This window comes from Globicephala melas, chromosome 1 (genome assembly GCF_963455315.2).
Source record: "Globicephala melas chromosome 1, mGloMel1.2, whole genome shotgun sequence".
NCBI classification, from domain to species: domain Eukaryota; kingdom Metazoa; phylum Chordata; class Mammalia; order Artiodactyla; family Delphinidae; genus Globicephala; species Globicephala melas.
The window spans coordinates 179474389-179501571 of record NC_083314.1 but is presented as its reverse complement, the minus strand read 5'-3'; the positions used below and the strand labels follow the sequence as shown (position 1 = coordinate 179501571).

The following is a 27183-nucleotide window of genomic DNA, read 5'->3' as shown; positions in this document are numbered from 1 at the left end:
GGACGACGGCCGGAGGGGGGAGGAGGCGGCCCTAGCGCCATTTTGTGGGAGCGAAGTGGTCGCTGGGCTGCTGTTGGATTCGTCGCTGCTTCAGTTTCTCTGTCGGGCTTCCTAGCAGCGGCCTAGCGGGTGAGTCGCGGACGCTTCTCACTGAGGACGCCCTGTGTGCTTCGGCTCCCGCAGTGGGGCGGCCCCCGCCTCGGGAAAGGAGCCGTGGGGCCGGGCCTGCTTCATTCTGCCCGAGCGGGCTCGCGTGGGAGCGACGTTAGGGCCAGTCGCGGGGTGGCAGCCGGTGCCGAAGCAGGGACGCCGGGCCCGCGGAACCGTGCAGCCCGAGGCAGAGGTTTGGCCTGGCTTCCGAGCCCGGGCACTGCTTTGTGCCTTCGTACTTTGCGCCAGGACAGCGATTAGGCCTGGTGCCCCAGCGGTCCCACCCCGGCCGCGCTTAAAAACTCCTCCCACGGTTGTCACGCACTGGCTTCTGGGAGGTGGCGGTCCGCGTCGCGAAGGACCTGTCGCCGCTGTCATTGCGGCTCAAGTTTGGAGAGTCCCCACATTTGGAACAGGGAGGCACTTTTCCCTTGTTCTCTTCATCTCGTTCACTGCTTCTATTTAGTTCTCAAAAGACTTAGTTTCTGCATCGCTTACTTAGGGAAATCCACTTTGACGTTCCCCTCACACACATCTCAACCAGTTTAGTTTCTTCCCAGTCCCCAAGACTACTTTCCAGTAGCATAATCACGATTGTAATAAAATAATTACTTGTTTGCTTTCTTTCTCCTGCTTATCTCCCCCTTTGCAACCAGCATGCCAGCTGGGACTGTGGTTTCACACAGTGAATAGTTGCAGCACCTGATGGATAGTAGGCACTCATCAAATAATGAATGAATGAACTAGCAAGGCATTGCATTTTAATAGGAATAGCTATCTTTGCCTGTACCTCGTCATTTTTCAGGGATAACCAACACCTGTAAGAATCCAAACACCGAGAATTTTTCTGGCAGTCAGAACAATGACATGGTAGTGGTATTAGTCAGCTGGGATAATTACTTTGACACAATTACTTTGACACAAGTGTTGGTCATTCGTGTCTCTTTTCCATTTAAGCAAGACAAGCAAAGATGTCCGAATATATTCGGGTAACCGAAGATGAGAATGACGAGCCCATTGAAATACCATCAGAAGACGATGGGACAGTGCTGCTGTCCACAGTCACAGCCCAGTTTCCAGGGGCATGTGGGCTTCGCTACAGGAATCCAGTGTCTCAATGTATGAGAGGTGTCCGTCTGGTAGAAGGAATTCTGCACGCCCCTGATGCTGGCTGGGGGAACCTGGTGTATGTTGTCAACTATCCCAAAGGTTTGTTGTCATTTGGTTTTGCAGTGATGCTAAAGTATAAACTATAGGTCTGTGCCTCGTTCTAAGTCATAGGTCATGGTCTCTTCATGGTGAACCGTCTCCTGTAGCCCAAGTATTTCTTTAAACGTTACCGTCAGACAAGTTTGAAAGACCACTAGTTTACATTAGTGAAAATTGGAAATTACAGGACATTTTTTAAAGACTGTGTGTTTAAACAATTATCTGGACTAACGTTGCTGAGCTAATGTGAAATTTAAGGAATTAAGAATGCTTTGCAGTTGTACCAGTCTGTTGTAAACAGATTTTTCTGAAGTGCCTCAGTATTTTGGTTTGGTCTTTGTCCTTGCAGGCTTACATCACTCATCCAGCTAATCTTTTTTTTTCCTCCTTAAATGAACATCAGTCGCAGTAGCCCAAATCTTGAATTAGTGCAGTCGTAATTATAATTTTGGGTTCTGGTCTTATTCTCACTGCCCCTTATCAATGATGTTTTTAATCTAAAAGGAAGCATGAAGATGTAGAAGTGAGCGAAGGAAATGAGTACATTTTAGCAGTAGGAGTGTGCTAGTTGGTAGATGTTACTTTTTTTTTTTTTTTTTTTTTTTTTTTTTGCGGTACGCGGGCCTCTCACTGCTGTGGCCTACCCCGTTGCGGAGCACAGGCCCAGCGGCCATGACTCATGGGCCCAGCCACTCCGCGGCATGTGGGATCTTCCGGGACCGGGGCACGAGCTCGTGTCCCCTGCATCGGCAGGCGGACTCGCAACCACTGCGCCACCAGGGAAGCCCGTGTCTGTTACTTTTATTGTAACGTAATATTGCAACAAAGTCATATTATTTGGTCAGTATTTAAGACGTTGCATCAAGAAATTTTTTTATATATCAAGAAAATTCTTAATAGCATCAACTTGATTTTTTTTTTTTAGTATGTAGTTTCTTGATCCATTGGCTGTAGATTAATATTTACCCAAACTTAAAATGTCATTTATGTAGTAATGTGTCGATGTAGGTTCATGCTTGTGACAAACATACCACCCTGGTGGGGGATATTGATGCTGGGAGGGCTCTGCAGGTGTGGGGAGCGGGGGTATATGGGAAGTTTCTACCTTCCTCAGTTTTGCTGTGTACCTGACAGTACTCCAAAAAATGGTCTGTATGTCTGAATGTCATTTAGTTCCTCTTCCAAATACTGATTTTTTAAGATAACCTTAGGTTTCCTTTTTTTTTTTTTTTTAATATTTATTTATTTTTGGCTGCATTGGGTCTTTGTTGCTGCGCGCGAGCTTTCTCTAGTTATGGTGAGCGGGGGCTACTCTTCGTTGCGGTGCGCGGACTTCTCATTGTGTTGGCTTCTCGTTGTGGAGCACGGGCTGGAGGCGCATGGGCTTTAGTAGTTGTGGCTCGCAGGCTCTAGAGCACAGGCTGAGTAGTTGTGGTGCATGGGCTTAGTTGCTCTACGGCATGTGGGATCTTCCTGGACCAGGGCTTGAACCCATGTCCCCTGCATTGGCAGGCAGATTCTTAACCACTGTGCCACCAGGGAAGTCCAGGTTTCTTTTTTATTACAAAAGTAACGTGAGTTCATTGCTGAAAGTTTAGAAACGAAACAGAAAGAAAATTGAAATCACCCTTAGATCCACAGCTGGAGATAAAAGTTGCTAATTTTTTAGTAGTCTTCAAGTTATAGGCCTTAAAATAATCACGCAGATATATTTAATAGGCACAAAGATAGTATCACAGTTATTCAACCTGTTTTTTTTCCTTCCTTAATGTATTTTAAAGTGAAAGTGAAGTAACTTTTGTTTTGATACACCTTTTTAGAGGGGAGAACATAACAATTGTAATCTTGAGACATTATGGAACCAGAGGTTGGAATCCCTAGATTGGCTCCAGAAAAGCACCTTAGCCACTTATTCAATTCTTATTCTGTCTGTGAGAGCTAACATCACTCTTTGGCAAAAGTTTCCAGCGTCTTAACTGTTCTGAGAATGTTTTTGCTTCTCATTTCTAGAAGAAGAGGGTGTGTGTTTTACGAAGTGTTTAATGAAAGTTCTGAAAGGTTTCTGCTCATTTTGTTTAGATAACAAAAGGAAAATGGATGAAACAGATGCTTCATCAGCAGTGAAAGTGAAAAGAGCAGTCCAGAAAACATCTGATTTAATAGTGTTGGGCCTCCCATGGAAAACAACTGAACAGGATCTAAAAGAATATTTTAGTACCTTTGGAGAAGTTCTTATGGTTCAGGTAAACTTTGATTTCATTCAACAGTTTTTCAGTGAATGAGCACCCAGAATTCTTGTTGTTTTAGTGACGCTGCCTTTCATGTTCAACAGGTGATATATTTTTTTTATAAGTTTTCTTGCTTTTTTTTTCTCCAAAGAAATTTATTTATTTTTGGCTGCATTGGGTCTTCTTGGCTGCATGTGGGCTTTCTCTAGTTGCGGCGAGCAGGGCCTACTCTTCGTTGCGGGGTGCAGGCTTCTCACTGCGGTAGCTTCTCTTGTTGCGGAGCATGGGCTCTGGGCGCACTGGCTTCAGTAGTTGTGGCACATGGGCTCAGTAGTTGTGGCTCACGGGCTCTAGAATGCAGGCTCAGTAGTTGTGGCACACGGGCTTAGTTGCTCTGCAGCATGTGGGATGTTCCTGGAGCAGGTCTCGAACCCATGTCCCCTGCATTGGCAGGCGGATTCTTAACCACTGCGCCACCAGGGAAGTCCCGATGATACTTCTAATATTTGTTATGTGTATACGTAAGGGGCGCTGAAAAGAAATATGGTTTATACTGTTTCCCTTCATGTATGTACTCTGAGTTGGTTATGTGTGTGTGTGGTTTTAGTAAATTTAAATGATTTTTTTCTAGGTCAAGAAAGATATTAAAACTGGTCATTCAAAAGGGTTTGGCTTTGTTCGTTTTACGGAATATGAAACCCAGGTGAAAGTAATGTCACAGCGACATATGATAGATGGACGATGGTGTGACTGTAAACTTCCAAATTCTAAGGTACTTTGCTCTTTTTTTTTCTCTGCTTTGGCCATTTTTGCTGACAGACTTACTTAGAAGACACTGTAAAATAAAACGTTACAGTTGGAAAATGTAGTGGCAGGGTGTGTTCTTGAAATCTTTTGCCTTGTTAAAGTCTCAGGACCTTAATGCATGCTGAATATTTTATATGTTTGTTTGAAATATTTAGTTCATTGCTCCTCCAAACTAAAACGTTTTTCGTTTTGTTCTTCCTTTTCTCTTGTTATTTTTAGTGATTTAACAATTTCTTACATAGTTACATGTTAATACAGGCAATTAGAATATGTTAATCTTTTTAAAAAGCCTAACTTATTCCAAGCAAGCAAGACTTGCTTATTTGGAACATTATCATCTTTGCCAAGACATTTCTTAATCATCAACTTTCCTTAATCCAAATATACTTTCATCAAAGTGTAAGACACTGATGAAAGAAATTAAAGATGATACACACAGATGGAGAGATATACCATGTTCTTGGATTGGAACAGTCAACACTGTGAAAATGACTATACTACCCAAGGCAATCTACAGATTCAATGCAATCCCTATCAGACTGCCAATGGCATTTTTCACAGAACTAGAACAAAAAAGTTCACAATTTGAATGGAAATACAAAAGACCCCAAATAACCAAAGCAATCCTGAGAAAGAAAAACGGAGCTGGAGGAGTCAGGCTCCCGGACTTCAGACTATACTACAAAGCTACAGTAATCAAGACAGTGTGGTACTGGCACAAAAACAGAAATATAGATCAGTGGAACAGGATAGAAGGCCCAGAGTTAAACCCACGCACCTGTGGTCACCTTATCTTTGACAAAGGAGGCAAGAATATACAATGGAGAAAAGACAGCCTCTTCAGTAAGTGGTGCTGGGAAAACTGGACAGCTACATGTAAAAGAATGAAATTAGAACACTCCCTAATACCATACACAAAAATAAACTCAGAATGGATTAAAGACCTAAATGTAAGGCAAGAAACTATAAAACTCTTAGAGGAAAACATAGGGAGAACGCTCTGTGACATAAATCACAGCAAGATCCTTTGTGACCCACCTCCTAGAGAAATGGAAATAAAAACAAAAATGAACAAATGGGACCTAATGAAACTTAAAAGCTTTTGCACAGCAAAGGAAACCATAAACAAGACGAAAAGACAACCCTCAGATGGGAGAAAATATTTTCAAATGAAGCAACCGACAAAGGATTAATCTCCAAAATTTACAAGCAGCTCATGCAGCTCAATATCAAAAAAACAACCCAATCCAAAAATGGGCAGAAGACCTAAATAGACACATCTCCGAAGAAGATGTACAGATTGCCAACAAACACACGAAAGGATGCTCAACATCCCTAATTGTTAGAGAAATGCAAATCAAAACTACAATGAGGTATCATCACCTCACATCAGTCAGAGTGGCCATCATCAAAAAATCTACAAACAATAAATGCTGGAGAGGGTGTGTAGAAAAGGGAACCCTCTTGCACTGCTGGTGGGAATGTAAATTGATACAGCCACTGTGGAGAACAGTATGGAGGTTCCTTAAAAAACTGAAAATAGAACTACCATACAACCCAGCAATCCCACTACTGGGCATATACCCTGAGAAAACCATAATTCAAAAAGAGTCAGGTACCACACTGTTCATTGCAGCTCTATTTACAATAGCCAGGACATGGAAGCAACCTAAGTGTCCATCAACAGATGAATGGATAAAGAAGATGTGGCACATATATACAATGGAATATTACTCAGCCATAAAAAGAAACGAAATTGAGTTATTTGTAGTGAGGTGGATGGACCTAGAGTCTGTCATACAGAGAGAAGTAAGTCAGAAAGAGAAAAACAAATACCGTATGCTAACACATATATATGGAATCTAAAAAAGGTTCTGAAGAACCCAGGGGCAGGACAAGAATAAAGACGTAGACGTAGAGGATGGACTTGAGGACATGGGGAGGAGGAAGGGTAAGCTGGGACGAAGTGAGAGAGTGGCATGGACGTATATAAGGTAAAATAGATAGCTAGTGGGAAGCAGCCGCATAGCACAGGGAGATCAGCTTGGTGCTTTGTGACCACCTAGAGGAGTGGGATAGGGAGAGTGGGAGTGAGATGCAAGAGGGAGGAGATATGGGGATATATGTATATGTATAGCTGTTTCACTTTGTTATAAAGCGGAAACTAACACATCATTGTAAAGCAATTATAGTCCAGTAAAGGTGATAAAACATATATATATACTTTCATCAACTTTAAAACTTTATTCTTCATTGAAGTCTTATAAGAAGTGCTAATGCAAAAAATAAGAATGTACCTACTTTTTAATGACTCATCTAATATAAAAGGCAGATAGGTTGTATTACATCTTCTACCATAATGCTGTTTTCATTGCTCATAAAATATTTCTGATGGTTTTCTTCCTTTCAATTTGACCAGCAAAGCCCAGATGAGCCTTTGAGAAGCAGAAAGGTGTTTGTTGGGCGTTGTACGGAAGACATGACTGCTGATGAGTTGCGGCAGTTTTTTTGCCAGTACGGAGAAGTGGTAGATGTCTTCATTCCCAAACCGTTCAGGGCTTTTGCCTTTGTTACGTTTGCAGATGATCAGGTATTTTCTCTTAATAATTTTGTCCCAGCTAATTAGGTAATTTCTGTGGAACTTTGCCCTTCCAGCTAATTGCCACCCTTAGCTAAGCTCTCTGACCTTGTACGCTGTGGGGTATATGGGCCTAAACATTTGTGATAAACCCCTTAGATATTTTTTTAGTATGTGAGGTTTAAGTGGGGATGTTACATGTCCTTTGAAAAAGAACTAAAAAATCCCTGCTGCCATTACTAAAGCTAAAGGCTATTTTATGGTTTTAAATGAAATAAGTGTTCATTGCTTATTTTTTCTCCAGTTTAGATGATGGCTTGAAATCTAAGTTTTATTGCTACTTTGATGTATGAGTCAGTGGTTTAATCTCCTTTATTTGCATCCCTTATTTTTTTGTAGGTTGCCCAGTCTCTTTGTGGAGAGGACTTGATCATTAAAGGAATCAGCGTACATATATCCAATGCTGAACCTAAACACAATAGCAATAGACAGTTAGAAAGAAGTGGAAGATTTGGTGGTAATCCAGGTGGCTTTGGGAATCAGGGTGGATTTGGTAACAGTAGAGGGGGTGGAGCTGGTTTGGGAAACAATCAAGGTAGTAATATGGGCGGAGGGATGAACTTTGGTGCTTTTAGCATTAATCCAGCAATGATGGCTGCAGCCCAGGCAGCTCTGCAGAGCAGCTGGGGTATGATGGGCATGTTAGCCAGTCAGCAGAACCAGTCAGGCCCATCAGGTAATAACCAAAGCCAAGGCAACATGCAGAGGGAGCCAAATCAGGCTTTTGGTTCTGGAAATAACTCTTATAGTGGTTCTAATTCAGGTGCAGCAATTGGTTGGGGATCAGCATCAAATGCAGGGTCAGGCAGTGGTTTTAATGGCGGCTTTGGCTCAAGCATGGATTCTAAATCTTCTGGCTGGGGAATGTAGACATTGGGTTATCGTTAGTTGGTATAAACTGGTGGGAATTCAGATTTTTCTAAACTCATGGTAAGTATATTGTAAAATACGTATGTACTAAGAATTTTCAAAATTGGTTTGTTCAGTGGAGTATATTCAGCAGTATTTTTGACATTTTTCTTTAGAAAAAGAGGAAGAGCTAAAGGAATTTTATAAGTTTTGTTACATAAAGGGTTGAAATATTGAGTGTTTGAAAGTGAACTGCTGTTTGCCTGATTGGTAAACCAACACACTACAATTGATATCAAAAGGTTTCTCCTGTAATATTTTATCCCTGGACTTGTCAAGTGAATTCTTTGCATGTTCAAAATGGAAACCATTGGTTAGAACTACATTCTTTTCTCCTTGTTTTAATTTGAACCCCACCATATGGATTTTTTCCTTAGGAAAATCTCCTTTTTGGAGATCATGGTGTCACAGTGTTTGGTTCTTTTTTGTTTTTGTTTTTTAACACTTGTCTCCCTTCATATACAAAAGTACAATATGAAGCCTTCATTTAATCTCTGCAGTTCATCTCATTTCAAATGTTTATGGAAGAAGCACTTCATTGAAAGTAGTGCTGTAAATATTCTGCCATAGGAATACTTCCGTCTTCATGCTTTCTCATTCAAGAATTCGTCACGCTGCACAGGCTGTGTCTTTGACGGTGGGTGTCCCATTTTTATCCGCTACTCTTTATTTCATGGAGTCGTATCAACGCTATGAACGCAAGGCTGTGATATGGAACCAGAAGGCTGTTTGAACTTTTGAAACCTTGTGTGGGATTGATGGTGGTGCCGAGGCATGAAAGGCTAGTATGAGCGAGAAAAGGAGAGAGCGCGTGCAGAGACTTGGTGGTGCATAATGGATATTTTTTAACTTGGAGAGATGTGTCTCTCAATCCCTGTGGCTTTGGTGAGAGAGTGTGCAGAGAGCAATGATAGCAAATAACGTACAAATGTTTTTTGCATTCAAAGGACATCCACATCTGTTGGAAGACTTTAAGTGAGTTTTGTTCTTAGATAACCCACGTTAGCTGAATGTGTTAAGTGAAACGATACTTGTATTTCCCCTACCCCTTTGTCAACTGCTGTGAATGCTGTATGGTGTGTGTTCTCTTCTGTTATTGATCTGTAAGTGTGGTAATGTGAACTGAAGCTGATGGGTTGAGAACATGGACTGAGCTTGTGGTGTGCTTTGCAGGAGTACTTGGAAGCAGAGTTCACCAGTGAGCTCGGGGTGTCTCAAAATAGGGTGGAAGTTCTAATGTCTGTTAGCTACCCATAAGAATGCTGTTTGCTGCAGTTCTGTGTCCTGTGCTTGGATGCTTTTTATAAGAGTTGTCAATGTTGGAAATTCTTAAATAAAACTGATTTAAATAATATGTGTCTTTGTTTTGCAGCCCTGAATGCAAAGAATTCATAGCAGTTAATTCCCCTTTTTTGACCCTTTTGAGATGGAACTTTCATAAAGTTTCTTGGCAGTAGTTTATTTTGCTTCAAATAAACTTATTTGAAAAGTTGTCTCAAGTCAAATGGATTCATCACCTGTCATGCATTGACACCTGATACCCAGACTTAATTGCTATTTGTTCTTGCATTGTCCAAAGTGAAAAGTTTTTTTTTTTTCTTTTTAAATCTAGTTTTTAATAAGTCTGGGTGACCGCACCTAAAATGGTAAGCAGTACCCTCCAGCTTTTTCTTAGTGCCTCTGTGCATTTGGGTGATGTTCTATTTACATGGCCTGTTATAAATCTCCATTGGGAAATCATGCCTTCTAAAAATACTCTTATTTGGCGGAGTGGGCAAAACAATGGTAATTACTTTAAAATGCTTTGTAGCAAAGCCTATCAATTGAAGGGACTGTCAGCACCTTTCTAGTTGGGGATTTGAAAAGTGGAATTAATTGCAATAGGGATAAAGTAGAAGAAACCACAAATTATCTTGTGCCTGAAATCCATTAAGAAGCCTGATAGCTTTAAGAACTAGCAGGGTGGGTTGTCTGTCTGTGGAAGTGTTAAGTGAAATGGGCTTTGTCTTCCAAAGGTGGGGAAATAGAGTAATGTTGAATAAAATCGCTTATAAAACTCAGATTAGACTCTCACGATGCATTGTTAAGTATGTAAAAGCAATAATATATTCTCTGTTGTACTTAAAATGTAACTAACTTCTATGAGAGTTGAGCTCCTTTTCTAATGGAAGAATGTAAGTTTTTGTGCTGATAATTTACTTGATGCCCTTATCTAATTAGATTATGATAAATAGGTTTGTCATTTTGCAAGTTACATGTTTTAAACTTAAAAATGAAGTCGTCCTTTAGACTTACGGTCGCCACATTGTTTTATTCAGTTTCATCTGTAAAAGGATCTTGCGTTGTTTTAATTTTTTTTTTTTCTGCATCTAAATTGCATGATTTCCAAATCCTGTACCATCTGAATTTTGCATTTTAGCACTTGCACTGTTACTCAGCAGCAGTAACATGGTAACACTTAAAATGGTATTCGGGGACCTCCAAAGACTAAACTGACAAGCCTTCAAGGAGCCCAGGGGTAAGTTATCTTTGTCAATGGCATGGTTTTGATCCCTTATTTACACTTGTGTAAATCTAGTTACCAGTCTTAGAAGGCTTTCAATGTTGACTAGCCTTCTGTTAACATGTTTATGGTACTGCATAGCTATGGGTATTTAATTCTACCCTAAAGAAAAAAAAAATGAAGTTTAGAAGTAAACTATTTGGCAGAGATTTGTTTTTAAAGTCTATTTGATCATCTAAATGCATTCATTCTAAAAAATTTTTGAACCAGTTGAATAAAAATTTATGTTGCCACCACAGTTTAGTGTCTGGAGTCTTACTGGAAAAACAGTTTCTTTTTGTTTTTAATGTGACAAAGATGCTGGAAAGTTACCTTTAAAAAGTGAGTCTCAAGAAGTTGCACTTCATATGCACAAGAGAAGTTAGTCAAAACTCACAATGAATTTCTACATATAATGGTAACTGTTTGGCTAGAATGAAAAAGTTTGTTAAATGTTAAGTATTAAAGCTTTTTAGGGAGGAATGGCCAACTAAATGAAATGAGATTTTTAAGGTTAAGTCAGAGCTTAAATGCTGTCCTTAGGAAAAAGATGTTGAGTACTTAGTAATTCAGAAGATGTATGTGATAATTAGAATAATTTTTTGTTGTTGAATACTAGGAGAGGAACTCTTAACTGTGTATTTAAGTTCTGTACTTAGCTGTTGTACGATCTGTAATCTATTTTCAAATGTGCCCAAGTATTCCACATTCGTGGTAAGAAGGAAAAAACACTACAGATTGATTTATCAGTAATACCGCCACTTATTTTTAATGTTGTATTTCATCTTATGGAAATGCCACATTTGATTCAACTGTCTTCTGAATTTGAAAATAAAATATTTAGGTTATTTCCAAGTGCTAGGAACATCCTCACAGCTAAATTAAAATCTTAGCATTGGAATTACCAGGTCAAAAACTATGCATGCTTTTAAGACTTGTGGAATAGATTTGCCAAATTGTCCTTCAGAAAATTCGTCGCCTTCGACAGTGTGAACTGGTGCTGTTCCATGCTCTTCTTTTCTGCCAGTTTGAGAAGTGAAAAATTATAGCATCGCTTTTAACATGGAAATCAGTCTATACCTAGGCCAAAGTATTGATATTTCCAATTTATCTACCCAAGAAAAACATGATTCAAAGTAATTCCTGAACCAATACTGCTATAATATGTAACGCTCTCAGAGAACAATAAGAACAAGTACAAAAACTGGAGAAAAACAGTTAAAGAACATGAACAGGCAATTTCCAGAAATGCACATGGCCAGTGCAAAAAGACACTGGACTTTTGTAAGTAAGTCCAAATTTAACCAATGAGTTTCTGTTGGATTGGCAACGGTGAATATCACTACAATGGTTTATGTCCCCTTCAATCAGAGAGTAAGTGGTGGAAAAGTGGCAAGTGGAGAAGTGCCTGAAAGGCACATCTCACCTGTAGTTTGGTTTGGTTTTGAGGTGGAACAGCAGCTGTCGTGTTAATGTTTCTCAGGTCAGTTTGCTGCTGAGGTCTTTTACAGGTATTTTTTAGAACAAAGAATCATGTACTCACTGGAGACACACAAGCTAAAAACTATTAATTATGTTCTTGATCCAGGGAATATAGTTAATGACTTTTGTGTAGACCCCATACTGATCTGCCTCCCCACAATTGATGGAACCCCAGGACACTATTCCTCCCACAAACCACTTCTGTGTCTCATTATGTAGAAACACTAATGCCCCCCCACTGTCGCCTTTACAGCTGTCCTTGCCCCCACTTTCTAAACCAGCACAAAGCATGTTGTCAGTTACCCTTCCCCCCGGATAGGACTGCTTTGCATATGCCGCAGTACAGTTTTGATGGTCAACAACTGGTATGTCAACAAACATTAGATTTCTGGCAAGAAAACCCCTTTGGGTTAATCCCCATCCAGATGCAGTTCCAATATCATTGGTTCTCATGAAGCATTCAGCTTCGCTTCTTGGCAAACAAATAGGCATGATGTTTCTATTTAATACAACTTTGTTCTTCAATTTAATCAATGCTATGTCATTATCGTAACCAGCATTATGAGTGTAACGTTCATGTATAAAAATGGCCTCGGCCCAGGCTTGTGTATAATGAGGTGACAGTCTCTTCAGGGCACCCATTCTAATGTCTAGGGAGGCGGCGTCTTCTCTTTGCTCATATACAGCATGAGCAGCTGTTAGGATCCAGTTGTCATATAGAAGTGCACCTGCTGCTATAGTTTTACCTAATAACAGGGCTTGCCAAGGAAAATCGCCAAGCTTTGCATTTTGTCCTCCATATATACGACCTTCTGTGGTACGGGTGGATATTCCACAAACTGGGGGAAAAAAGATGTATAGAGCCTTTATAGAAACCCGATGGTGTTTTTTCTCCAATTATTACCACTTTGGAGTTGTGTATATGTAATGTCAACCAAAAATTGCATCACATAATTTGGTGGGTGTCCACCTATACAGGCAAGTGAGACTGCTTAAAACACTGTTCAAAGACCTGATAAAACCATTTGGTATTTTTTAGCTCTGCAGAAAATGAGGTGAGTGAAAATTAACTTTTAGAAACTGATTTGTTTTGGTAAAATAATTTGGTCTCGCAATTGGGAAAATATTTAATAGGGCAAACAGGAATTGTCTGAGCTGATGTGCGTAGGAAGTGAAAAATAACCTTTTCATTGCTTCTGTCTTCCAACTTGTAAAATGGGGTATTTACCATGTAGTTCTGGGAAAGCAGAAACTAAGGTCACTATCATAGGATTTGCAGAATTACTTTCACCTTTGTACATTAAAATGTTTTTTAAAAATTAGAATGTTGCAGTTGTAGCCAGGAACCTTTAGGTTCAGAAATTATTTTGGGTCTAGTTGTTTCTTCCAAACACTAAACTTTATTATGTATTGCTAACTAAATATGCTCATAAGTGTAGCAAATATGTTTCCTGTTGTGGCAGAATACTCTTATTAAAGCTTACCAACATTGTTGTCAGCTAAGATGCAGGTTTTTAAAAAAGACTAATTTAAGCCAAATAGCACAGGGGTGATGAGTATATTATTACCTTTCTGATTTTTTTTTTAAGCACTCAACTATATCTTCAGAGCAGATTCTGGTAAAACTTTTTTTTAAGTACTGTTAAAAGGCAAATTGCATTAATGTTTAAAAACTAGATGTCATTGAAAACAATTGCTTAGGGAAATAATGAGGTTATTAGCTTTGGGTTTTAATAGCATTTTTAAAGAGAAGAAATCATGTTTATAAATGTATAAATGGTTCGAGATAATTTTAAAAATCATTTAATTTTTTATGCTTGCCTAGTTGTAAGGTCAAAAATAATCAAATGACTGATACAGTCAGCACCAACAACCTCTCCATATGGAAGGGGTAATGAGAACATACTATTTGGAAATAATAAGCTGGTCTAAGAGCCAAGTGCTGAAGTTACATTTCTGCCTACACAGCTGAAGCACTACTTACTGTCTGCTACCCAGTTCTACTTTCCATCAGTTATGAATCTCGTGTATAAATGTATCCATTACCAGGCTCACAGACAGGGGGTGATTTTTCTCCTTTGGAGCTCGTCCAGAATCCATCAGCCTCACACACATATTTACCTGCAAATCATTGAAAGAGCAAAAATGTTTAACTGCATGTGCAAAGGTGGTTGTCATTTGCTTGAATACCCCCTCGAAAATGCAGATTCCTGAGCATCAGTGGGAAACAGAGGCGTCTGAATAACCATTTTACATGATTTCATAAATAGGAGGTCTCTGCATTACCATGTATGCTTGCAAAGTGGAAACCTTTTAGATGTGTAACTTGAATATGTATCAAGATCTTAAGTGCTTAATGATAAGGTTTTGACTTGTTAAATTAAACCATTTGGAATATATTGTGTGTTTGTAGTAGTCATTTACTAGATAAGATCTTTTTTCAGATTCTTGCAAATTGACATTAAAGTCACTTCAGCTATAATATTTCACTTCGCAGGTGGAAGAAGTGCCTTTTAATCTTTTGTCTAGCCTTAGCCAGAAATGTTGGCTAAGTCTATTCTCAGATCATGAGGGCTTAGGTTCCAAATATCACCCACCCCCAACTTTGAACAATTTGCTTACCATCATCTGTTCTCATTGTGTAGAACTCATTACAGCGATATTTAACCACAGCTTTGTATGTGGTCACCTCGGCACCCGTTATATAGTCCACTTGGCCACTGGGTAGGTCATCAGGAGGGCCACAGTCAACAACTAATAAACACGGGAGAGGGAAAGTCAGTTTGTACTTTGAATCCTAACATTAAAACGATGTGGAGACTGATAGTGGTTGTGCTGTGTGTTGTTATAACTTGAAGTCATATTCAAGATGGACATCATTTCATCTCTGAAAATGGAGAGAATCGCCTTAGTGTGATTTGAAAGCATCACTCTCATCTCTGTTCCTAACTAAATGGCTAGGTTGAAGTGAAGGCCCTAGGCAAGGAGTTGTATGATGCCTTCCCTAAAGGAAGGGAATTTGAAACTACTTGGACTTCTTAGCACTCACGAAAGAAAACAGCACAGGCTGCATATGCCTATACAGTCTGGTTTGATGTTAAATGGTACAATTTGGTTAGCCTAAAAAATAGAACAAAGAAGACCGAAGAACTTGTTCTTATGATCCTTTCCCGAAGTTGACCTTTTTAGAAGACCTGGAAGTCATAATACCTTGAGTTTGGGTTAGAATTCACAACTGTTAGGACATTACTAATGTGACATAACCAATTTGTGAGACAAAGTGATACCAGTCTAAAAGTCATAGTTTTGTACACAGACATCTAAAAATTGTTGATGTACTTCTGTGGATTTTAAAAGGTAAATCGTTTTTAGCAACTTAATAGCAGTGTGTCTGGCTTTGTGTCAAGAGCGTTGTCTACGTTGCCTTAATTCTCCACAGATGAGATGCCCGTAAGTACCCAGTGAAAAGTGGCAGAATCAGGGCTCTAACCCATACCTTAGTCCAACAGTCCTTCGGTGCCAGCTCTTTACTGGTTTTTAAACTAAAAGAATTGGTAGTAAAGAATTGGTAGTCCCACGGGAATATAAATTTTGAAATAAAAATATTCCCCTAGGAATTTCGTAGAAACCCTTGCAAAAAAGTATGTGAAAGTAGGGACTTCCCTGCTGGTGCAGTGGTTAGGAGTCCACCTGCCAATGCAGGGGACGCGGGTTCGAGCCCTGGTCTGGGAGGATCCCACATGCCACGGAGCAAGTAGGCCCGTGTGGCACAACTACTGGGCCTGCGCTCTGGAGAACGCGAGCCACAACTACTGAGGCCTGCACGCCTGGAGCCTGTGCTTGGCAAAGGGAGAGGCCACTGCAGTGAGGGGACAGTGTGCCGTGGCGGAGAGTAGCCCCCGCTCAGTGCAACTAGAGGAAGCCTGTGCACAACAACGAAGACCCAATGCAGCCAAAAACTAAATAAATTTATTTTTAAAAAATATGTGAAAGTATACGTACAGAGGTGTTAACTATGGCAGCGTATGTAATAGTAAACTGGAAACAATAGAAATCACATGAAACAAAAAGCATAGGTCCTCTGATGGAATACTATGCAGTCATTAAAAAGAAGGAGCAGCTCTATGAGTGCTTGGATTGTTGTGGAACGAAAACCCAACAATGTTGGGGGGAAGAGTACATTGCAGTCAGATTTAGTTCAAAAGTAAGTGAGATATGTTAGTATAAATAGTATAGGAAATAAAGAGTAAGAAGGAATGGATCCCAGTGTCTTACAGGTAGTTTGAGGATTTGGGCAAGAGAGGCTTTCACTGTATATTTTTGTGAATTTATATGGTTTTTCCATTTAACACGTATCATAATTTTAAAAATATTAAAAATAAGGTACGTGATTCTTAGTTCACAAAATGGTAGTGAATACCATTATCCCAGTTTGATGCGTATATGCCCCTACAAACAGTAGCCTGTACATGTTTACATGTGTGATATATGTAATTGGAATGCACCAAAATAACGAGAGTGACTATACTCTGATACGGCGGGATTATGAGTATTATAATGTTTGTAATTTTCTCTATTTCCCATCTTTTATGAGTATTTTATACTTAGAAAAATATTTTTAAATACCATACTTTTCTGAAGCAAATACTTTTTCTAGTAGCTTGGTCCTGTTTTAACCTCTTAAAAGTGCTCTGAGAGACTGAGGATGAGAAGCAAATTTGGAATTCAGGCCCTGATAAATCATTCTTTAAAAATACCAGAAGCAGCAGTGGTAGCAGAAGCAGCTACAGGCGTTGTGGTCACACATACGTACTGCTGCACTCCGGCATCGGTTGGTCCCAAGATCCATCTGTCTGACAGACTGCAACAAATGATTTCAGGGGCCAATAACCCTAAAGAGGAATTGAGAAAATATTAATTTCCTTGTTTATGTCAGGAAACCACTCCCCAAAGCTCTGCTCCCACGATAGTTCTTCTTCGAGTGTTTCAAGACATGCTCCCAAGGGGGTGATGCACCCACATGACTGGACACGCAGCCCAACTGCCTTGATACATGTGTGTACTTGTTGGTGATGTCACCTATGTGTGTGTATCAGTTTTAAAGATGTTGACCTCTGCAGCGGTTTATATTTTCTGCTTTCCACTTAATCCAAGAATACGTCAGATTTCTCACAAGTTCCTGCTGGTGTTCCACCATTTCTTTATGTAAAGTGCCAAAGGGTGACAGTCAAAAGTTTGGGGAAGATCAGCCTGATCAGATATGGATGTGTCTGGATTTTTCTAGCCTGCGGCTATTAACTGGAGGAAAGTTATTTAAAATATCAATATTTCCAGAAGCTTCGCATGTGTGTCCTCAATCACTTTCCATTGCTAATATTTAGCGGGACATTTTTGACTTATTTAAATATTTTTCTAAAATCAGACTTTAAAATGAAAGAAGGTGGCTTTGACTGAAGCTTTATGCTTCGAAGGAGAGCAGGATGACTTCTTTTTTCCTCAGAAACTGAACAGGCTTGGGTCCAAGTTGCTGTGGAAAGAGCCCGCCGAGAAGTTTACAAGCTGAGCAAAGTGTCTCACTTTTTTGAGGGTCGGAGGTGGTTGTCCCTCCACAGGACTGGTTGCATAACCAGCAATCTTTTCAGTGTTATTGCTTTTTACCACTGGGATTCAGTGACATTTTGAAGAACATAAAGAGGGCATGTGAATCTCTAACCTGTGCCCCTAAAGAAACACACTAAGCATTTTTTGAAATTATCCTCCTTCTCCCTTAACAGTGGTCACTGTTTATAACTTTGCAGAATATACTGTTTCCAAGGGCCATTTAATTTTTTTTTGGGCCCAGGAGTTGTTTCATGTAAAGGTCATTTGACCAGGAGGAGCTTGATTTAATGCAAGGTGATAACACAGAGCACATGACCAACATTTCAGCTGCTTTACCAAGAGCTGCTGTAATGTGTGTGAACAGAGAAAAGGTGTTCATTTTAATCGCCAGCTTTCAAAAAAAAAAGAAAAAGAAGGTTTTTTTAAAAAGCGGAGCTATGGGTTTCCCTGGTGGCGCAGTGGTTGAGAATCTGCCTGCCAGTGCAGGGGACACGGGTTCGAGCCCTGGTCCGGGAAGATCCCACATGCCGCGGAGCAACTGGGCCCGTGGGCCACAGCTACTGAGCCTGTGCTCCAGGGCCCACGAGCCGTAACTACTGAGCCTGCATGCCACAACTACTGGATCCTGCGCACCTGGTGCCCGTGCTGTACAACAAGAGAAGCCACCGAAACAACAAAGAGTAGCGCCCCCCTCGCCGCAACTAGAGAAAACCCATGCACAGCAACAAAGACCCAACGCAGCCAAAAATAATAAATTTTTTAAAAATTTTAAAAAGCGGAGTTCCTAAGAATAGAAAATTCTCTGTAGCCGTTTCTCTTAGCAAATGTATCATTTCTTTGAATTTTATTGTTCAATCATAGGCAAAGTAAACCACCATCCTGACAACAGCTGTTTCCCCATTTTCCTTTCACATATTTGCTGATATAAATATGTATTCATTCAAAAACCGTCATGATTGTGGTGCACTTAAACAGCTTTGTATTAACTTACTTGCAGAAGTTCGTAGCCCGACTCGCAGAAGACAAAGAAGCGGTCTTTCATGATGTATGTGGCCTGCACAGGGGAGATGTGGCCGTTAGGTGGTGCCGTCGGGTCAGGGCAGGGCTGAGCTGCGCAAGGAAACCAGATGTCGGGGGTTTAGCTGGCTCTATAGCAGCAAGTCTGAATTTAGCAATTAGAAGTTCTTGGTTTATAAATGAAACAACGTGTAAAGAGAGCTTGCCACAGTGGGGTGGAGTTCTTAAGATTTAAAACCAAAGGCAAGATTAAACTCTTCGCTGCTTATCGTACAAATTAGGATTTGTCTCCTGGCCTGGGCTTCAGCCAAAGTGATGAAAAGAAAGCCGGGAACGTGGTAAGGGAGCATGGTCACGGCAAAGGGAGCATCTGCTCCACGCCAGGGGCCTCACACACACTGCTGAAAACCGGGGGAGTGTAACTTGGGGGGGAAAGAGCTGGACAGCATGGGTTAAAATCACAGGAAATCCTCAGTTTCCTCATCTGTAAGCTGAGAGTGATAAGAACGTTTGCTCAGCTTCTAAGGCCGCTGCGAGGACCAAATGTGAAGCACAGAGGAAACCGCTTTGCTAATAAGGCTGGGCAACGGGCAGCAGCCCCTGTGGCTCAGAGAGGCACCGGGGCTCAGGGCCAGACTGGCACTCAGGAGGCCTCATACGTCCCTCGTGAGCACGTGCCCACAGGGCTCACGGCTGGCTTCCACTTTGGCCCCCAAACCCTGGCCTGTTGTCACCCCAAGCCTTCAGCCAGTGCCCCATGGCTGCCCATCACCCAAGGCCACCCCTCAGCCCATGCAGGTCATTTGCCCAGTCCCCTGCTTCCTCCAGCAGCTGACCCCTGTGTCCTGCAGCGACTCTCAGTCCCAGGCAGGCCCCAGAGTCTCCCCTCTTGGAACCAATCTCCAGGGATGTTCCAGGTGGCCCTGTCGGGGCCAGGGCTTCCCGAGGCCACCTCATACCCAGGCCAGGGCCCTGCTGGCATTTCCCTTCACACACACCTCCAGGCTCTGTCCTGGCCCCTTCTCACCCACCAGCCTGGCAAACTTGACTCTTCCCTCTGACTCACTCTGAAACCAGTGCTTCAGTTTTAGAAGTTTTATTACTTCGACCCACAGGAAAACAAAAGGCTTTTTAAATATGAACAAGAGGCAAATGAAATGTTCCCAAAGTGCTGGTCTCTCCCCTACTGACCCGTCTCCCACCCTTTCCCACAGAGCTGGCCCAAAGGTTAATCTTTCCTAATTCAATCTCATTTTTAAAATTACTCAACACCTCCTCCATGCTCACTCAGTGTCTTCTGCGTTAGCCCACTAATCCCCACCTTTCCAAGGAGCTTTGTCCTTCATTGGATAATTGGGACATTAAGTCTCAGAAAAGTTATGTTAAGAGGTTCAATGTCACATGGCCAGGAAACAGGATGCGTTACAGCCGGGCCGCCAACCCGGGCAGTCTGACACCCAGCCTGCGCTCTGAGCACGGCTTGGGGCCTTGGGTGTTTTGCTTTGGCGCTTCTCCAGCTCAGTTACTCTGTCTTTCCAAAAACATCCTGAAAGACCTGTTGGCTGAGAGTGGTGAGAGGGACAGACACGTCCAGAGGTCAGTGCCCGAAGGTGGGGGGCTCGGACTCGTGTCTCAGGAGGTGGCACCACGAACTACCGTCTACGTTTGAGGGTCTGTCACGAGGAAGAGGTGGTGGAGGAGGGTCTGAGAGGCAGAGTGCAGACTCCCTGTCCAAACCCTCCATGTCAGGCGGGAGTCCCCATCTCTGCCTACCCCATCACACCCTCTTACAGCTCACACCAAGACAGCCGGAGCCTCTGGGCTTTTGCACATACACTTCCCTTGCACTTGGAACACCCTTCCACCTTCCTCCAATACCTACTTGTCCTTTCAATCCAATCTCGTATGTTTCGTGTCCCAGGCCCCTTTTGTTAGCACCCGGCCCCTGCCTGGGCCAGGTCCCTCCTCTGGACTCTCACTGTGTCTGGTGCTCGGCTGTGCTTGTCACAGGGCTGTGGTCATGGTTCTGTGACTAGACTGGACTGACAGCAGAGGTATTACGTATTCCCCACACAGGGCCCAGTGCACATCCATAAGATGGATGGATAGATGGATGGATGGAAGGAGGGAAGGATGGACAGATGGATGTGTGTGAGGGGTGGCATGAACATGACTTGGCATAAGGATTATAGCTGTCCCGCGATGTCTGCGGGGCATTGGTTCCAGGAGCCCCGTGGATACCAAAATCTGCGGTTGCTCAAGTCCCTTGTACAAAATGGCAGAGGGAACGCCCTGGCGGTCCAGTGGTTAGGACTCAGCGCTTTCACTGCTGAGGGCATGGGTTCAATCCCTGGTCGGAAAACTAACACCATCCCACAAGCTTCTCGGCCAAAAGAAAAAAAAAAAGGCAGAGTGTCAGCCATCTGTATCCACGGGCTCTACATCCACGGGTGTGGGAAGCCAACTGTATTTTGAGCTGATTATCTTATGAAACAGCAGACACAGGAAAGACTCTGAAAACAGAGTAGAAAGTACCCTTTTCTAAGGGAAATTTATGTTTACAGAGGAAATCTCCATTTGTAAGAGTGTCTCGAACTCTGTACCAGGAGTAGGATGACTAAATCACTAGGAACTCTTAAAGGAAAAGACAGAAAATTTTTTTTACTAAAATTAAATTTCAAAAGCAATAAAAAGAAGACAGTCTTTAATCTGCATAACAAATCTTACTCTTGCTTACCATGCTTTTCCTGGTCACCTCCTCATAACTGGACTCCCCTGTACCCTTTCTCTCTTTTGTCTTCAGCTGAAGATGTTTAAGCCTGAATTCTAAGCCACCTCTGAGACTCATTTTCCCCTGGGTTATCTCCCACGTATGCACGAGATCTACATGTTCATAAACTTGTTTCTTTTTCTCTCGTTAATGTCTCTTGTTCCCAGCCAAGAATTTGGAAGGGCAGAGGGAAAATTATTATTGCCTCCCCTACAGATGGAAGGAAGGATGGTTGGATGGAGGGGTGAATGGAAGAGGGGAGGGTGAGAGGTAGGGCAGGAGAGGAGGATGGCTGTTTGGATGGGTAGATGGGTAGAAGGAGGGATGGTTGGATGGAGGGGTGGGTGGGTGGGTGGATGAATGGGGGGGCGACACTTCCCATAGGGGACCCCTGCCTCGCAGACGACCCCACTCAAACCTGGCCTGTCTTCTGATGGAGTTCAGGACGCACTACTTCAAAACCTTGCACCTTGGCATGTTGACGATTTTAAGCTGGGAGTTTGAGAAAACGGCAGAAGCAGGAAGGTCACTCTGATTCCCCACCCTTCGCCCTTCCTCCCTGAAGCAGGTCATAAGACCCTCACGTGAGAGGTGTCTGCCCTACACCCAGAGGGAAGCCTTATCACCAAAGACAAAAGGATGCCAAGAACAATCCTAACAGGCCTGGCTAAGTTCCCCCACCCCGTTTTCCACCCTTACTTCATATTCCTCAGCCTATCATACTCCTCAGCAAACCTAGCCCAAAAGTGCACAGGTCCAGCTGTCTCTCTGAGTCTTTATTTCCTTACAAAGGAAATAAAATTTACATGACATAAAATTTACATGACATAAACATGTATGCTTTTTTTTTTCCTGTTAACCCGTCAGGTTGCTTTTCAGACCCAGCCAGGGACACTAAGAGGGTTAAGGAAAACTTTTCCCTCCCCTAACTTCCCAGGCCCGGCCAGGAAGCGTTCCATCCTGTGTGGCTCCTTGATGCTTCCGGAAGAGCTCCCTGCCGAATCGGAGCCCCACCTGCCCTCACCTGTGCTGTTGTAGTGGATCTTCCAGCCCGTGTGGTCCCCCGACTCATCGGTGGCAAAGGTGATGGTCACAGTGTTGCTCTTGGTTTCAATCCTGCGGGGCAACGTCTTCCCACAAAATGGGCCATATTCCTCCTTGTCTGTTTGAATCTGAAAGAGGCCCCTGTCACCTCAGGACCTGCCGGGCCAGGGGGAGGCAGCGGCCAGGGGAAGCAGACCTTCAGGGAGTCGTAGGGGCACTGGGTCTCAGGGTGCATCTCCACGTCAAAGGACTCCACGAAGTCCAGGGTGACACGGAACCCCTCCTCCAGGCGGATGCTGTAGGTGCAGCTGGAGAGTTTGGGGTACGGCTGAGGGTATCCAGGGCTGCTGAGCACCCCAGACCGGGCGGTGAAGACCTGGCCTGAGCACAGGGCTGGGGAGAGGGGAGAGGACAGGCGGGGTGAGCCAGGCGCAGGCGGCGTGGCTCAGGCCACCTGTCCACTGTCACATGCCAGCCCCAGAGGCATCTCCTGAGACTGAACGCCCCACCCAGTGGCTGAAGGGACAATTTAGGGAGGGGTCTCTCTGGCTTCCAGGATTTAGCTGAAACAAGTGACCCTTGGAGGTACATTCTCCAGGGGCCCCACTCACAACCCCAGGGAGGATGGAGGCCCTAAGCTGAGGCTCCTGGTGTGGGGAACCCTGGGCCAGAGTCACGGTTCCAGGGGTGCGGGGAGTGAGCCATGTCAGGGTCTGCCTGGGGGAAAGGGGCACCAGAAGTGAAGGGGACTTTCCTGTTCCCAGGAATTTGGTGTGGGGAGGTGGCAGGAGAGGAGTCTCCCCTGGGCCCCCTCCAGGAACACTCAGGAAGGCCTCCCCTTGCCCACCTTCCCTGGGTCTAGGCTCTGCCCTGGGGGGCAATTGAGGGCAGTTCAAGTCCACACTGATCATAAGTGAGTCTGGTACCCACTTTCCCCAATGAAACAGCTGATTCTGCCTTTGCAAAGAGAATGTCTGTTGGCATCACTCGTAGGAGGGTTCTACCCCCCATCCCCCAGGTGGCAGAGGTGGGGACACAGGCATTCCAGGAAGTGAGGAGTCCCAGCACTGCCTTTCTTCTTCCACGTGGCTGCTCCCCATGGGACAGAGGGAGTCACCCCCGGATGTGGGGGACCAACCAGACTGCCCATCAGTGAATCGATACCTCCTTGGGCCTCTCTGCTCGGGGTCAGACTCCCCCTCCCCAGCACACCCAGGACCTGAGGTATCCTCTGAACAGGAGGTGGACCCCAGGATGCTTTGAGCTCAGTCCTTGGATTCCTGGTGCGGGAGTAGCTAGAGCTCGGTTCCCCTGTGTGAGCCCCCTGCCCCTCTCTGGGCCTCGGTGCCCCATCATCAAAATGAGGGTGAGGACAGAGCAAGCCCCTCTGGCAAAGGAGCCTGTGGCCCCATAGAGGCGGCTCCCACCAACTAGGGCCCGTCGGGCTGAGGTGAGGGTGGGAAGGAAGGGGGTCCAGAGTGCACACTGCTGCCCTCCCCTCACCCTTCCCCCCCAGAGACACGCAGCAGGTGGAGGTGGAGCCGAGTTTATTGTTAGGTCCGTGGGCGGGGTCAATGGGGGCTGCAGGCTGCAGCGGTCTTGCCCAAGCCAGAACGGAGCCGGAGGGCAGGCTAGAGGCTCTGCTCTGGAAGAGAGAACAGAGACGGGGAGAGACACGGGGGAGGGCACTGAGCAGGGGAGCAGGCTCAGCACCAAGGGTGGGGGCTGCTCACTCCCAGAGCGCCAGCTGGTTTTCTGTCCAGGCCCCCGTCAGGGGCGCAGAGGGGAGTCCGGGCCGTGGAGGCCAAAGGGGTTGGCCTGCTGGGGGCTGAACCGGCAGCTTTGAGCTGAAGTTTCATGGAGGGAAGCTTGTGTGAGGCAGGCCTAGGGCCCCCACTCCTTCATCCTGAAGCCCCCCAAGGAGGATGAGTCCTGATTGGCCAGGTACACAGTGAGGGCCGACCACATGCTCACCAAGTGAATGAGCTGAGGAGTGAGAGTGAGCCAAGGACAGGGTGGAGGCAGGTGAGGAGCTGGAGAACGTGGATGGATGAGTGCTTAGGTGGGGGGATGGGTGGATGGATGGGTGGGGGGATGAGTGGGGGGATGGGTGGGGGATGGGTGGGGGATGGGTGGATGGGGATGGGTGGGTGGGTGGATGGGTGGGTGGATGGATGGGTGGGTGGGTGGGTAGTGGGTGGGTGGATGGTGGGGTGGGTGGATGGGTGGGAGGGTGGGTGGGTGGATGGGTGGGGATGGGTGGGGATGGGGATGGGGGGATGGGTGGGGGGATGGGGATGGGGGGATGGGTGGATGGATGGGTGGATGGATGGGGATGGGTGGGTGGATGGATGGGGGTATGGGTGGGTGGATGGATGGGTGGATGGATGGGTGGATGGGTGGATGGGTGGGTGGGTGGATGGATGGATGGGTGGGTGGATGGATGGATGGATGGGTGGGAGGGTGGGTGGGTGGATGGGTGGGAGGGTGGGTGGATGGATGGGTAGATGGATGGATGGGTAGATGGATGGATGGTGAGAGGGGACAGAAGATCTGAAAAGGAGCCGTCACCCAGGAGAAGTGTCTAGTGGACCAAGGCCAGTGGGCCCTCCAGTCGCCTGGGCAGAGCAGCTATGGCCTTGAGAAGCCAGCTGTGTCTTGGGGCAGGGTGGGGGCAGGCTGGGCACAGGGTCCCCCTCCAGCTGCAGCTCACCTGAGCAAGTGTGCTTGTTCCTGTGGAGAACATAGCCCATATGGCAGGAGCAGTAGAAGCCACCCAGGTGATTGTGGCAGTGGTGCTCGCAGGTGGGGGCCTCTCCTGGGGGCACCTGGCACTCGTCGATGTCTGGGGGAGGGGCCGGCAGGCAGTCAGCGGGGAAGGAGAGGGGACATCGCTGAGGCCTAGGCTCGGGTTTAGGGCCCCTCCAGTAACATGGCCTGACCTGAGAGGAGCCTCCTCTTGTCTGCAGGTGTCTCATGCCCAGCTGAGCGCTAGAGGCCCAGGGTCACTGCGACCTCGCTGCAGCACTTGGAGGGAGACCTAAATACCATCTTTTTTAAACCAATGACGGTTTAATGGTCCTGCTCGTGGTGACTAGGCTAGTGAAAGGAGCGACCGGCACGGGAACCCAGTGGGTGGGCCTCTATATGGGTTTCACCAAATTCTTGCAGCAGTCTCAGGATGAGCACAGAGAGGTTGAGCCACTTGCCCGAGGCCAACAGCAAGTCCCTGCAGGAGCCAGAATCTGAAAGCAAGTGCCAGACTCGAAGCCCAGAGGCAGACGCCGCGCTCAGCCCAGTGGCACCCGTCCCACCTGTGAACGGGCTCACTTGGTCCTTGCATCACGGGGCCCACGAGGACGTCCTGGCTCAGCACCTGGCACTGAATGGGGCTCAGCCTAGAGCAGAGGTCCTGGCTGTTGCTGATATTTGCACTGCGATGATGATGTCAGACCAGGTGGGGACGCCCTCCTGCTGGTCTGGCAGGAGTCCAGCCTCAGGGAGGCGGGCGGAAGGGAGGGCTGGTCTGGCCCAAGACAGTCCCCCCGCACCAACCGGCCTTCTCTCAGCTCACCCTCTGCTGAGTAGAAGGCCTCGAAGCCCGCGAACGGCTTCTCGTTGGAGTAGTCGGAGCGGAAGGTGACGTCGAGGCTGGAGCCCGGCGAGTAGAAGGTGGCGTTGCCGGGCGCCCGCTCCGTGTCCGTGCTCTCTGACCCGCACAGCGTGGCCAGCACCGTGGTCCCGGCGCTCAGCTGTGGGGTTGCGGGTCACGGGGGGAAGGCGAGACCCCGGGCCTGCCGGCCCTCCCGCCCGCGCTCCGAGGCCAGCCCCCGCCCCCGGGGGTCCCCGTGCCCCAGCCCGTCCTGCCGGCACCTTGACGAAGTCGTACTCGCAGAGGTAGGAGGGCTCCAGCTGGAAGTGAGTGAAGTAGAGGCGCAGGCGGTAGCCGGGGGGCGCCGTCAGGGCCCAGCGCTGCTCGTGGTTGTTGGCATACGTGCCTGGGAAGCCAGGAGATGCCAGGCGCCCGAACACGGGCTTGGGCCACTGCGGGCCCGAGGACGTGGTGGCTGCCGAGCCCCACAGCAGACCCAGGGTGACCAGCAGCCTGAAGACAGCGCAGGGGAGGGGCGGTGAGGCCCAGTCTCACCCCTCACCCCCGCTGGGGAGACCCTGGGGGCTTCCACCCACCTCATGGTGCACTCGGCCAGGCCCGGTCTGGAGCCCCGGGGCGCCTCACCTTTGATCTGTTTGTCCAACGGCCGGCCCTGCCCCCAGCCGCCCTGCCCCTGGCATTCTGGGAACAGACCCCATGACTCCTGCCTGCCCAGACTTCCGGGCAGGCAGGACAGGATGCTCCAGGAGCCAGGGGGCTGAACCTGGATGACAGCCAGCTCCGGGGACAAATCCTGGCTCTGTCCCTCACCCTGAACCTCTGTGGTTCCCCCGCCGTGTGTGACTTCCGAGGTCACCCAGGGTCTCTGTGACAATGACCTCGGCAGCGATGGCTTCTAGGCGGAGATGGGGGAGGCACACACACACCTACCTTTGCCTCCTGAAACGCTACGATAAGAGAGAAGAGAAAAGTCTTAAAAACACGAGCCCACGACGATGGGGAATGTGGGAGAGGAGGCGGCATCAACATTTAGGAAGCTGGGGAAACAGATGGACAGGTGGAAACAGCTCTCCAGGAAGCAACTCTAAGTTGGCGGTGGAATCAGGAATTGGCGGCACCAGGTCCTTCCGGGCGCGCGTAAGAATCTTGCCAATCCCTATTTCTCATCCCCCG

The 27183-nt window shown here is 45.7% G+C and overlaps 2 protein-coding genes across 5 annotated transcripts; one reads left to right on the top strand and one right to left on the bottom strand.

Annotated features, from left to right (window-relative positions):
* TARDBP (TAR DNA binding protein) lies at positions 1 to 13566 on the top strand. Of its 2 annotated transcripts, none has more exons than XM_060283191.1 (7): positions 1 to 129; positions 1108 to 1359; positions 3439 to 3602; positions 4219 to 4359; positions 6814 to 6984; positions 7372 to 9587; positions 10361 to 13566. In XM_060283191.1, exons 2-6 carry the CDS (start codon positions 1122 to 1124, stop codon positions 7900 to 7902), a joined length of 1245 nt encoding a protein of 414 aa, XP_060139174.1. In that variant the 5' UTR covers positions 1 to 129; positions 1108 to 1121; the 3' UTR covers positions 7903 to 9587; positions 10361 to 13566. The 2 variants fall into 2 exon arrangements, with proteins under 2 accessions (XP_060139174.1, XP_060139167.1); XM_060283184.2 differs by having other exon boundaries at positions 26 to 129; positions 1112 to 1359.
* Positions 10969 to 26946, bottom strand: MASP2 (MBL associated serine protease 2). Of its 3 annotated transcripts, XM_060283175.1 has the most exons (11): positions 26635 to 26946; positions 26271 to 26502; positions 25972 to 26149; positions 25111 to 25242; positions 22594 to 22790; positions 22378 to 22525; positions 18558 to 18676; positions 16779 to 16857; positions 14588 to 14719; positions 14012 to 14086; positions 10969 to 12804 (listed from the first exon to the last, which is right to left on the bottom strand). In XM_060283175.1, the coding sequence occupies exons 1-11, from the start codon at positions 26706 to 26708 to the stop codon at positions 12041 to 12043; spliced, it is 2130 nt and encodes a 709-aa protein (XP_060139158.1). In that variant the 5' UTR covers positions 26709 to 26946; the 3' UTR covers positions 10969 to 12040. The 3 variants fall into 3 exon arrangements, with proteins under 3 accessions (XP_060139158.1, XP_060139152.1, XP_060139154.1); XM_060283169.1 differs by lacking the exons at positions 25972 to 26149; positions 26271 to 26502; positions 26635 to 26946 and adding exons at positions 23901 to 24042; positions 25340 to 25788; XM_060283171.1 differs by lacking the exons at positions 10969 to 12804; positions 14012 to 14086; positions 14588 to 14719; ... (2 more) ...; positions 22378 to 22525; positions 22594 to 22790 and adding an exon at positions 23907 to 24042.
* Between the last annotated feature and the right edge of the window lie 237 nt (positions 26947 to 27183).